The 14,231-nt window shown below is 39.3% G+C and overlaps 1 protein-coding gene across 1 annotated transcript in view; it reads right to left on the bottom strand.

Moving 5' to 3' along the window:
- SRFBP1 (serum response factor binding protein 1) overlaps positions 1-8,645 on the bottom strand; it is a 67,309-nt gene extending 58,664 nt beyond the window's left edge. Inside the window, exon 1 of the mRNA XM_085043421.1 lies at positions 8,491-8,645. Coding sequence (XP_084899547.1) covers positions 8,491-8,520 — 30 coding nt within the window. The 5' untranslated portion in view covers positions 8,521-8,645. The remainder of the gene's footprint in view (positions 1-8,490) is intronic.
- Positions 8,646-14,231: the final 5,586 nt, after the last annotated feature.

The raw sequence follows: 14,231 nt of genomic DNA, 5'->3' as shown, positions 1-14,231 counted from the left end.
ACTTTAGAAACAGCTGCTGGAACAGTTCCTAGGGGAAAAAAAAAAGCCACAATTCCTCAGAATTCTATCTCACAGAGTATAAGTTTGGAAATTTCATAAGCTTTCAAAAGACCTTTTCCTTAGGACATTTACATGGTCTGTAAAAGAATGTCAGTAATTTAACACTTGAACTGTTTTAAGCAGAAATCAAGCCCTATGTAGCACAACTTTCGTCTTTTTGAAGAAACTGTTGTGCCTAGAATTATTTATTCTAGTAACACAACTAACGCAAGAATTTTTACATGCATTTCTATAGAGCTAAAATGACTGTTGCCAAATATTCCAGAGTTTAAAAAGAGAGCCATGTTTGCTTTCCAACTTTGCACAGACTTGTAACATACAGAAAAAAAAAAGTAGTGATTTGCCAGTATACTAAGAAATGAACTGACGGAAAACATTAGCTATTTGGTTTTGAATTGTGTAGAAATTTATCTTTTCTCAGTTCTCATGACTTGTTTATATGTCTTTCCAAGACTTCAGACCGACTTTAGTGACATTTACGAGACTGCAGGACCAGCTTCGAGGAAGTATCCAAGACCATGTGGGAGCCAGGGATACACAGATCTTGGCAGTGCCAATATTCTTCCACAGCTTCAATCTGACCACAGAGCATCCCAGACACCTGTACTTTTTCAAAAGTATCCAAGTGCTAGTCACTCCACCTTAAGAATAATTTTGAAGTGCTCACCGATGAACCTAAAGCTGGCTTAAGTTGACCAAGAGACAGAGACTCTCTGACACAGCTTAACCATACTGGCAGACAGGTCAGAACAGTACAAGAACTGGTGTCCACCATCTGAGGAACAGTCCAGATACTGGGGTATTTAACAGAACTGAAAAACCTAGTACAGGAATCTAGGGCAAATAGCTCTACCTCAAGAAAATGGACTGGCCAGCATACTGCATAGGTGCTGGATGAAAGAAGACTCATAAAACAGAGAGAAAACAGCAGAAGAGGACTCATCTATAGACCAGCAAGAAGAATTTTCTCAGGAGTAAAGAGTTCCAAGTTCCAGTTTTTCCTTTCAGGGAGCTCATGTATTTTATGCTAATTGTTGGATAAGCAGTCCTTGGAGCACTGCCAAGGATTTTTCCTACAGAATGGCTCCCACTGGTGAAAAACACGACCAGGCTCCCCTCACTCCATAATACTGCTCTTCTTTGCCAGACAGTAGCCCAGCAACAGTACTTGTTAGTATTTGTGATTAGTGCACTCTGCTGGTCATTTAGAGTCACAGGATTCAACTCATCTCAGACTGAGAGAACCCAGCAATAAACTTTCTCAACTACTGGAAAGTTTTATACCAACTAAGCCATTAAACTAAAAAATTTCCCCATCAGACAGTGTAATGCCTTGGAAGACCACACAATACTTTGAATTATGAGCAGTAAGACATCTCACAGCTCAGTCCAATACAAGGTAACTGGTCAGATGCCTCATCTCAAGTCTCACCTCCCCTTCATATAAAGACAGAAGTCACAAATGTTATATTGCCCTAAGGGACTCCTTGATGACCACACAGCCCAGGAGACAGTACAGAAATAGATCTTTGGGAGTAGCCACTTTATTTTAATGAGATGCTGGATCACTGCACTGGACTGGCCGCCCAGTATTTCAAACTGTCTTACACACTGTAATGCCTACAGCACTCTGTCAGTGTTATTTTGAAAATTTCCATCTACGAGTTTTTTCATCACTGTAAAAAAGACCTAGGAATATACTTTAAAATATCATAAGCTATTCATAGGTAATAGAAGCGAATTGGATCTTGGATCTAATACACTCAAAACCTGAATGTTCACATCAACTAGTCCATTATAGTGAAAAGCACTTTTAAAGAAAGCCCAAGAAGGTCCAAATGTTAATTTCTTAATTCCTGTTGGAAATACAACTCAAATATTACATTTTCCTTTATTTATTACTGGACTGCAACTTATTTTGTAACAGGTAAGAGATGACTTTTTTACCCCATCTTGATATACCCCTACTCACATTTCCCAAAAAATAGATATTAAATTAGTGACATATAGCATGTATGACCACCTTCAAGGAAGTATTTAAGATCACGAGTTAGTCAGGGATATACAGATCTTGTCAGTGCCAGTATCCAGCCACAGCTTCAGTTTTGACCACAGAGCATCCTAGGCACCTATACACCACTGAAATTGTAAGATTCTTCTTTCAAGCTGATTTGTAACTAGTCTCTTATGAACTTATTATGTAAGGCTATCAAGATTAGACAAATGTAAGGGCTCCTTTGGCTTTTCCTTTGAATTCTCTAATTCTCCTGCCTTTACAGCCTTGGCCACTAGTTAGCTTCTGCAATAAACACCTGCCAGACAACATGACTGCACATTATACAATGATCCTATTTTAGGTTTTCTTGGTTCAACACCCTCCCCAAATCTTACGCTTACTACACAGAAAGCCACAGCTTAAACAGAAACGCCTAAGTGAGATGGGAAACCGCACAGCTCTATCAGCCAACCAAATAGCTCACTCACTGTGGTGGGATAGTCCATCTCTCCACTTCTCCTCCATACCTCATCTCTAGCCCCACATTCCTGCTGCCACTCGCTTGTAAGACTCTGCTACCTTCAATCTGTGGTAGAAACTACCCTAGCAACAAACTTGTTATGATCACAGAAGAGGGAGGCAAGACCACATGCCTGGAATGGGCGAACAGCAAGGATAGTGAGAGGCCCCAGATTCATAAGCAGCAAGACCAGGCGCTTGTGAAACCACAGCTGGAGGATCACACTCCTTCGGGGGCATGTGAAAGGCACATGAAAGGTCCTTCAATGTTACAAACCGTCTCAGTTTCTATAGAATAAAATGTGGGGAAAAAACAAGACCTTTATGAACAAAATTTTGAATCGTGTATCTAATTTATCATCCTAAGTTAACAAAAACACAGAGAGGTATATCACATCTGAGTGATGAGGTAGCCATAATGGTGAAGAAGGCTGAAAGTAAGGAAGATCTTAAGTAACTGCAAATAAATACCACAGTGAAGACTTAAACTCACTTTGTACAGAATGCTTCTTGCAAAAATGAGGGTCATTCAAAGACTAAAAAACTTTAAGTTGATTTTAGTTTGTATCAAAAATATTTACACAAGCATGCTGGACCTACTGTATAAAAACCAAAAATATATAATACACTAAGGACTAGCATGGGTAAGGACTCAGATCTTTCACTTTTAGAGCACCTTACAAATATCATGAGGAAGTTCTTGGTTATAGAAGTAATTTCAGCTTCAGGAAGAATGAATGACCCTCTCAAATTTCCTCCTCCCTAATCCTTTCCGATACTCCATTCACTTCATGCTCTTTACTGCTACAAAGAAACTTTGATCACCAAAAATTATTTACGTATAAAAGGATGTACTTGAACTTTCTGCAATTTGTGAATGAAGGCATGTATAAATGCAATTTCAGTAGCTCTTTCCTGATGATATTTTTTATCTTAGCTGCGTCTGACCACCTAAGGACAAACACAACATCCACCCATGCCAAACCAAGACAACTCAGCCTTTATATAAGCATCTCCAAGTATATGTTTACTTCTGTTTGCACTGTGATAAAACATTCAAGAATTACAGATATAGTTCTGTATAATTACTGAACAACAGCTGTAATTCAGACTGCTGTTTCAGACGTCCATAGACTGTATGTCAGTCTTTCTCTGTACGTTGAGGTTACTTCCAACCCTTTTTGTCTGATTTTTTTTCATTATCAGCCACACTACTTATCCTTGACTTTGCCATACACCAAACTGAATTCTGAATTCACAGGTCCAGATTGCTTTCTAAATGCGCCATTCACCCAAACTACTGCCCAGCTAAATCAGAGGTCAGGATGTCACCCCTAAATCTGCAGAGTTAAAGAGCTGAGTGTTGCCATGTAGACTTTCACAACACAAATTGCTGGGACCCAAAACACTATGAATGAAATTCATCACCTTGAGCTTCATTTCATCATTCTAAAGATATGGTTTTATCTTGATTCTAACTTTCAGGAAAAGAAAAGAACAATTCTACCGTAGATGACAAGCATTATGTAGTCATCAGATTTTATTCTCTAAAATGCGTAGCCATGTAAACACAGAGAAAAATTATTTTGTCTGCATGCAGTTAATTACAAAAGAGAAAAAAAATCACCTGATACCAAAGTTTCCATATTCAATCAAATTTGGAAAATTTGATTCATGTGTTGCACAGACAGAAACAACTCTCAACTCTAAGAATTTGCTTTACATATGGTGTCTTACTAATATTCAACTATAGCCATTATAGCATTCATGTAGATACACATTAGAACATTTATTTTTAAAACAAAGTATACGGACTTAATTTGCATTAGCTTCATGAGCTTTCTGCAGCATAGATCCTTGAGGTAGCTGCAAATGGAGCATCATAAAAAAAATAAAAAGGAGGGTAGAAAGATAACTGTATTTGTTGCAATAATACAATATTGGTAGCAGATTATGACTGCAAAAACAGAACAACATAATTTAAGAAGTTCAAGTTCTGAAAAAAACCTTAGAAATCTGCAGGGCTCCCATTCAACAGCTTCTGTTTGATACTATTGTATACTGCTGATCAACAAGGATAATTTTTCATACTAAACATGAGCTATCTCCCTTTAAAGTTGACCTTGTCCATGGCAGTTCATGATTATCTGCTGCCATCTAGCAAATGTTTCCAGAAAAATTTAACTTTTGAAGCTATTCTGTGGCAAGACACCTGAAATTTCTTAGAAAGCTTTTTAAAATAGGAAACATATTCAAGACAGCAACAGGTTTATAAAATTATTCCTTCAGCCTGCATGCTTGTAAGAGTAAGCACAATAGGAAAATACAATTAGGCTTAATACAAACAAAATCTTCAAAAGTTAAGATCATATGCAGTGAACACAGAATTGCAAAACTGAAATTTTCATTCTATAACTTATGCTTTCCTTTGTATCAAAAAATGCAATGAGCAGACAATGATAAGAAATACTGCATTTTCTTCTTTCCCAAAACCTCTATAGTCTTCACTGATCTATTTTGTTCCAACTGTCTATATTTTTTATTTTCTTCACACTCACCCCCCCTCCCTTCCATCCAATTCTTCCTTGGGCAGTAATCAAAATGCAGCAATCCCATAGAGTAATAAGATGTCTGATTTACAAACACAATTGTGTTCCTTAACCCTTTTCAATCTTAATTTTTCAGTAATGTGGTCACACTGAAACCATACCACATTATTTACCAGCAGTAAGATGGCTTCCTAAAATTACTGGACCTTGCTGACTGGGCTCTGCTAAGACTTTGCTTTTTTTCTGTTATTATCTAGGTATATATTCAATTAGAGAAAAAGGAGGAAAATATTTATACACTTTTGGCACAAGTCTGACTCGTTAATTTGAAATAGTGTGACTTTTTTAAGCTTTTACACCGCTGTAAACAATTTTCCATGCAAAGAAAGATTAATAAAATATCTGAATTATTTGTGAATAACTGATTATGATTGATTTCTTATTATTTTCTGTCTTATTTCACCTCATCACCTCTAATTCATATAGTCACTTAAACAACATAATATTTACATTCTTTGTTCCTTATCAGATCAGAAGCGTTGGGAGGATATTGCTCCACGGAGGTACTATTCTTGAACCAAATTACAATTAAAAAAAACCAAAGCCCAACAACTTTTGATGTCTCTACTTCTTTCCAATTTCTCTGAAGACAGACAGTGAGTTCCTAAGCTCTCAGGAAGGAGACAGACATCACAGTCCACTATGTGTCTCACTCCCCTGCAGGATTTTCTTAATAATAATAGTAACAACCATCATCATTCAAATACATGTCCTCTAGTTTCAAAGCACATACACACTTCATGTTGTAGACACCGCAGAACAAAGAAGCTTTTTTGACACTTAGCTACTAATATCAAACATAAACCAGTAAATAATTAAAGATCAATTAAGATTAAGTGCCAGTATACATCACTGAGAAACAGTGGTGTTAAGACTGTTTGCTCTTTCAGTAAACAAAATATGAATTGGTAAAAAAAATTTGAAATCTAATTTCTTAAGATTCCACCATTTAGCAGGACATGGTATTTTATGTTAATTAATAGCAAAAGTCTTTCTTTGCTAGAATTAAAACCTGAAATACATAAGTATAATACAGCAGAATTTCACAGAATGGTTTGGGTTGAAAGGGACCTTAAAGATCACCTGGTTCCAACCTTGGTGCATTGGGCAGGGACAACTCCCACTGGACCAGGTCGCTTGGACTGCATCCAATGTCCAACCTAAACACCTCCAGAGACAGGGCATCCACACATTCACAGACCAACATATGCTAGTGCCTCACCAGCATAGAATTTCTTCCTAATTTCTACCCCAAGTCTACTCTCTATCAATTTAAAGCCATTGTTTCTTGTACTATCTCTACATGCCTTTGAGAAAAGTCCCTCTCCAGCCTTCTTGTAGGACCCCTTCAGATACTGGACTCTTGTAAATCCAGCAAAGACAAACAAGTTTATCAGCTGTACAAGGGTCACAAGGTTGCCTCTCCAACAAATACCATCATGTCTACTGCATATGGCTTAATGGGGAAAAAAACCTGTATGATCCCTAGTATTGTCTGATTTCCAAAAGCCAAAGGTGTACAGTATAAAGCTGCTCTGTAATTTGCTTTCCCTTAGCAAACTGGAAGAACACACAAGAAAAGTTTATTTAATAGATTGCATTTTCAAAAATCATTTCCTTAAACATGGTCAAATTCCTCCATTTCATCTCTGTTAGAGGAAGGTATCATTTTACTCATAAAATGCAATCTTACAAGGGCATCTCTGTAACAAATACACAAAGAGTATTTGTTACAGAGATACGAAATCTTCAGATATTGGTAAATAATTTATTTCACATTTTATGGCTAATCACCATAGTAATTGATACAGCTCTGACACTTAGAAAAGGGCATAGGCAGAGAAATGGAAAACACTTTTTAATCTATTCATGCTAGGTCTCCATCCTACTCTAAGCCAGACTGACCTTCAGTCCCTCTTGAAGAGATGGCACCCAGGATTTCTGTATCTGTCCTACCTTACACCTCAGATGAACCTCCTATTATTACAGAGTGTCTACTTTTTGTTGAAACATCAGTGAAAGCTACTTCCTCCAAAAAACATAAGAACTTACTTTCATTTTCCTCTTAGGGGAAGGTTGTGTTTGAATTATAAGAGGAAATGGCATTCCCAGTGTCCTTACCAAAATTTTCAAACCTTTTGTAGAGATACTTATTGTACACTTTTTCTGAAGAACTCCTCAGTCAAATAATGCTTCTGTTTTCATCCCTTGTCACATCAGCATCCTTGTGGTGAAAGACTATGAAACATCACCCAAACATAGATCAATCAAAAAAAGTCCCTACTAAAACAATTAATGAGATACCCTCTTCTTTCTTCAGTGATTTACTGGCATATTTCAATGTCAAATTACTCATTTCTGACCTTACATTTCTTAAAAGCAAGAACTAAAAATTACTGAGTAAATATCTGCATTTTATGTAATACTACACGTTTTTCCTGATGAACAGTCTACATTTCACAAAATTTTTGACCAGGAAATCAACCTCTCTCCAAGTTACCACATGTCTAAAACAAAGTCATTTTTGTTCTGCTCAAAACAAATTGTAACCAAGCTGTTAATTAAGTAGGAATTCTGGATGTGTACAGTGCCAACTGCATGTGCTGATGCCACATGCTCAGCAGAAGTGCCAGCTATTCTAAACTCTTGGTGCCACACCTAAAAAGAGGTTGGTTTAGCTGTGTCAGGCTTATTGGGGGCAGTGATTTATACACGTGTAACCAAAACCCATAACAAGTGAAACACACCTAATTGAATTTACATCATAGAGAGGAAAAAATTCTGAAATAAATACGAAACACCAAACTTCTTGGAGCACCAGAAGAAGTTAGCGATAATACACTAATTTTTCATTTTCAGTTCCTCCATCTCCAAGCATATCTTTGCCATCCAGGAGACAGGCAGCTGGGGCTCTGGTGGCTCCGCTAGAATGACCTGCAAAACTGTAGCGTGAACACAAACACAGCAAGACAGGAGTGATGAAACACACTCGTGGGCAGGGCATCGCACCGAGGCACACGTGCAGAAACCGCGTGGCACCCCCCTGGAAGCAGCTCATCTTCACAAGACCGATATTGTTTCCATCACAGCGCTTTCATGAGAACCAGCACGGTGGATGCGTTTTTCCGCGCCGCGGGACGGCGGCAGCCACCCGGGGCCTTCCCTCCGGCTCCAGCACCCACGCCGGCTGCGGGAGGCTCGGCCCCGAACCGGCTCGCTCGCCGGACGATCCGCCGCCGCTCACCGCCGCCCCGGCCCTCCCCTGCCCGGCCCGCCGCACCGCACCGCACCGAGAGTGTGACCCACCTCGTTGTTGAGGTTGAGCACGGGAGCCATGGCGCCGGCCGCCGCAGAGCCCACCGAGGCCGCAGCTCCGAGCGCTGCCCACGCCGCCGCACGAACCGAAACCCCGCGCAGGCGCCAGCGGCCGCTCCGCCCCGGCTCCGCCCCGGCAGGAAGGGAACCCTCCCTCCTTCAAATCGGCTTGAAGAGCTCTGGCTTTCCATCCGCTGCTCGCCGGTGCTGGGCGGTGTGGCAGCAGGCGGGGCCCGAGCCGCAGCCCGGCCCACAGCAGGCATCAGGGGCCGGGCTGAGGGGAGCTCGCCCCGCGTGAGGGGAAGCGTGGAGCTTTGCAGCGCGGCGCTGAGCTCTGGCTGGCTGAATCCAAAGCCTCGAGAGATGTACGCCTATAAATCCTTAAACTGAATGGCGCCTGCCCCTACTTGTTTAGCATCTTGGGGTTCTTGTTTTTCCCCCCTTGTTGCTGCTGAGTGGAACGCGTTGCAGGAGTAAACAGAGACCACGGCCGTATCTCTAGGCTTTGCTCTATCCCCACAGTGACAAAACAGCGTTCATTTTCAAAGGGCTTTACGGTTTTCAGATTGAGTTTTCCATTTGTGCGGAAGACAAATCTAGCGTTGTCGAAACTGTGCCTCCTGAAGCTTTGTTTGTGTGAAATTTTATATTCATCTTTCATTTTAAATAGCAGCAGTGAAATGTGGCTGAGCATGTGTTTTGAACTTTGTGAGGTCTCAGCCTGAAAAGTCTGGCAAAGTTTCATTAGAAACTCATGGTTTCCGTTTTGTTGTGCTAGAAGAACTTGCTGATTTAAATTACTACAAATATTCTTCTAATGAAATGAAACTTCTGCAAAACCCATGCTTAAATGTAAACAAATCTTAGTACGTCTAGAGAATGAATTCTTTTTTTTTTTTTTTCACAGTGCTGTTCATCTGTTGCAGTATTCAAAAGAATTGAGGTCATATTTGAAAATATTTGGGGAAATTGTTTTAAACAAACCCAGTTTTGTTTATGCAAAAAAAAAAAACAAAAACAAAAAAAACAATTTAAGGAAATTCTTTGGACATTTACCAGCAATTAGCTGGCCCCTGGATGGCACTGTTGTGCCTAGAATGCTGCTTTGAAGTCTGAATATTTAAACAAATGCAACTGTTGTCAGCTGTCTCTGTAATGCATTTTATCTGCAGGATCTAGCATTTGGATCTTACTATATTTTAATGTTTGATTTCTAACTGGTGCTTAGGCATCTCTTGTGAGTGAACTGCAGCAAAATCACCTTTGACTGCATTTTTTATGAAGTCTTACATGCAATGAAGTTAGGCCAAGCTAGTCCTTCAAAGTATTACTTTTGAGTTCCCTTTAGGATGTTTTTGAAAGGGGTTGCTGGATGTTCAGTAGCAGTCTGGGCTTCATTTGGATCTGTTAAGAACCAACTGAAAATACTTTCAACTCATCCCTTCATCTTTTAGAGGAGTTTTGTTCCAGCAGGAGCTGAATTTCATTAAAAGCATATGGTTCCTGCGAGTGCTTTGACTCTCACTGCAGATGAGGAGTGTTTACCACAGCTGCTGCTACATAAAAATTTTGACTTGGCCAGTTATATCCAGTTTACCATCACAGAGTGATCTTTTCTTTTTAGTACCACTAATGTCAGGCAGCTATATTGTTCTATGTGAGAAAGAGCTGAATATGACTATAATTGAGTATAGATTACTCTTGGATGTGATACACACAAGGCTGTCAATGCTTTTATGAATTTCTGGACGTAATCTCACATCTAGATTGGATTTGTTTGCACTGAGTGTAAAATTGGATGCAGAAGCTCCAGCAGGAAAGATCTTCCAAGAAAAATAAAGAGCTCCTTCCTTCTGTCTTGATATTTCATGCAAAACTAATCCCTAGATTTGCCAGTCTTAAATTCCATTGTCCATCTTAGCAAAGAGAAAGACAAAAGCAGGACCAGGGAGCCAGCTGCGGTCCTGAGAATCCAACCAGTGGCAGCCTGAACTCACATCAATTACAGTTGTTCCCTGTCTGTGTAGCTTACTGGGTCACAACTTCAATTTTCCTTTCCATTTCCTCTGAACACTGAAATAACTTGCTTTGAAAGTTTCTTGTAGGCCCTGATGACATACTTCTGGCCTTCTTCATCTAAAAATTTTGTTTTCTTCTCACTTAGTTAGTCATTGCTGAAAATAAATGGTTTTATCTCTTTCTCCTTTTCTAAACCTCAGTGGCCTTCCAGAGTTAAGAATCTTTGTGCCTCACAGCTTCTTTGTTGGCCATTTGTCATACTGTTTTTTGACTTAAATTAATTCTAAGTCAAGATTTTCATGTCAGCTTGTCACAGTTGGGATGCTTTGAGGCATTGCCCCATATAACACTTTCATACTTTGATGTTTTGTTCTGACGTTTCTTCCTGTTGTGTCAGTATTTCACGCCGATATTTTGGCACGTGTTCTCGGTGTTGGAATGCATTTTTATGAACCATTTTCTCTCCTTTTGAGAGCAGCTGTGTATGCATGTTGCAGGGCAGCATGTATTTATGGGCTATGAAGATGCTGAAGGGCCTGGAGGGGGAAGCTATAGGAGGAGTGGCTGAGGTCACTCACTCTATTCAGCCTGGAGACGAGGAAACTGAGGGGAGACCTCACTGCAGTTACAACTTCCTTGTGAGGGGATGAGGAGAGGCAGACACTGATCTCTCTGATGACCAGTGACAGGACCCAGGGAATGGCTTGAAGTCATGCGTCAGGGGATGTTTAGGCTGGATATTAGAAAAAGGTTCTTCACCCAGAGGTATTTGGGCACTGGGACAGGCTCACCGGGGAAGTGGTTACAGCACCAGCCTGACAGAGCTGAAGAAGTGTTTGGACAATGCTCTCAGACACGTGGTGTGAATTTTGGGGGGCCCTGTGCAGGGCCAGGAGTTGGACTTCAATGGTCCTGATGGGTCACTTCCAACTCAGAATGTTCTATGATTCTGTGATTCTATTTGCAGGACATAAGATGTCATAGAACACTAATGGGGAGTTGAAATGAAAAACTATTTTGAGAAAGAGGGGTTATGGCTGGGTCCTATTCCTCTCCCTTTATCTTGGCACTCTCCAGGTTTATGTGATGTGGTAGCAGCTGTGTAGACCATCTTGTAGCTGCAACTGGCCTTGATCCCAGAGGCCATGCATAAAAGTTGTATTTTTGGAATACTGACTGAAACATGGGATTATCACAGACACTTGCATTCATATGCTCAGTACAGATGTAATGAAATATGCATGAAGTATGTTTTGCATTGAAAATAACAGTAAGTAAATTTTAGAAATTCCAATTAATCTTTCATGCTTTGTGAATCAAATCTAAACTTTAAGAAGTTTCATAGATTCTTTCTATGTGAGTAATATTAACTAGACACTGAGGACAACAAAACCAGAAGTTTTTCTGCAACTTGTAGTTTCCTGCAGCTTGTGCTCTGTGACTTTTGCCAGAGGAGTTTCTTTTTACCGATACCAAGACATCTGTTCTGGGCTTGCTCCCTTTTGTCTTGACAATTTAAAGAGGTGGACACTCTGAAATTAGTTACCTCCCCCTAGTTTCAACCAATCCCTTTCCACCAATAAGGAATTAAAATTAGTAGATATAAGTGAATAAAAAAAACAAAACAGTTTACTAACATGCAAAACAGGAACAGGAAAAAAAAAGCCAAACCAGTAAATCATCGCTAAACACAAAATTGCTAAATCTCAGGAATCCCATGGAAACAAGGAGACACCCAAAATGGCTGGATACCACTGCCTCCCAAAATGGTGGCCTCCTGCTGCTGACAGCTTGCAGGGACACAAAGGGAAAATGGCATCAGCCTCTGCCCCAGGATGTGAATTCTTATAGTATATATAGTAAAATACTTTACTATATAAAAATATATAGTAAAAAATTCCTTCATCGTCTATAAACATGCTCCATGAAATGAGTTGTTTTGACTTTTAAGACAGAATAGAAATATTTGCTCTTGTTATTGCATATGTTTTCCTTATCAATTTCTTCACTTTTGAGTCTTCATGCACACTTAGAAGCTACTGTCTTTATTATGTACACCTTAGAACACACACTTGGGTGAAACTTGCTGTATTTACATCATCAGTGATCATATGCTTCAGTTATTAAGAAAGCAGAATTAATATTGAGATTTCTTCCTTCTTAGAATCCATTCAACATTCACCAACATGTTGAGAATTTAAATTAAAAAAAATTAATTTAATTATTATTTTAATATATATGAGAATAGGGCTTGGAAAGAAGCTCTTGTGGTGAATTCCACCCTGGGATATTAAGTTTAAATGTGTAAAGCACATTGTTTTCTTCTACAGCCCATTATAAACCCCTCACTGAATACTTCCTCCATCCTACATTTTCCTTTTTAAGAAGCAGTTCTGGTAGTTCAGCTGACTATTTCAGTTGCTTGTTGTATGAGGTCAAAATTTTCTCTTATCACACACAGTAGAGTGTTAAGTAAAAAATGGGATCCTAATGACTGCTAGATTCCTTACGTTTTATTATAAATTGAAAAAAATATATAATTTCCAATAAAAGTGTTGTGAGTAACCCAAAACATTCCAAATCCAAAAATTGTTACAACCTGGTCAGTGAGTTTGGAGTAGAAAAAACACCTTTATGTTTCAGTCCAGAGATGACTGCTGAATTTATGACAGCAGAAAAGACTACTCAAAGGTAAGATTAAGGGATAGAAAAAGACAAAAGACTAAGCTCTCTCTGATCCCTTGCAGGAGGAACACTTGAAAATAAACTGCAGAAGCAGTCTGAAGAGATCCCATAAGCAAAATATAGACACTGGGCCTTTGTCATGGTGCTCAAACAACACATGTGCTGGGAATGATGAGAATGAGCTCATTCACAGAGGTTGTTGAAATTCACAGGAAGAGATGCACAGGGAGTTCACATCTGTGATGTCTGCAGCTAAAGCTACATAGGATGAATCCTCATACCAAGTCCTTGAAAAGGAATTTGGAAGTGGGTGGTAGAGCTTAGAAATGGACGGGGAAAAGGTCTATAGGAGCTAGAATGGCTGATAGGATAAGCAGGACTTTCTGCGTTTTGTGTTGCAAAGAAAAAGCTGCAGAGATTGAGGAAAGGATAAATTGTGGTATGAAATTTTAAGTAAGTGGGATTGGGAGTAGCATAGAATCATTACTACAAATGGAGACGTGTGAGCAGACAAGTAGATGAGAAACTCCTTGACTAAAATGGAGGACAATTTGGCATTTATGGAATAACTTTAGTTACTTATGTGAAATATAAAACAAAGCATCATCCTTTAATCGTATGCTGACAATTCAGAAGTTGTCTTATTCCAGAATTTAAATTTGGTAAGCACAAATTTTCTGTATAGGAAAGTCTGAAGGCTAAAGTTTGTCACATGCAATATCAGGCTTTTAAACAGGATGTTTAATCAGGCAGGAGTAAATCAGGACTATTTATTACTTTCATTCCCTTCAGAGGGAAACACAGGGATGCTTCCAGAGAGCTCTTAAGTTTATCAAAGATCTTATTGCTGAGGGTAACAGAAGTCTAGGGTGACTAGGTTCTTAGCCTAAATGCCTCAATGAAAAATTAATTAGGTAGCATGAATCTTGAAAAGCTCAGAAATATGGAGAGAGAAGTTCATAGTTACTGTCTACCTAAGTCTGAAATCATAAATAGATGTGATTCACTCCAGATACAACACGGTGATT

This window comes from Lichenostomus cassidix, chromosome Z, assembly GCF_008360975.1.
Source record: "Lichenostomus cassidix isolate B80296 chromosome Z, HeHo_3.0, whole genome shotgun sequence".
NCBI lineage: Eukaryota > Metazoa > Chordata > Aves > Passeriformes > Meliphagidae > Lichenostomus > Lichenostomus cassidix.
Note: the sequence above shows the minus strand (reverse complement) of the source record. Positions and strands in the feature narration are given on the sequence as shown.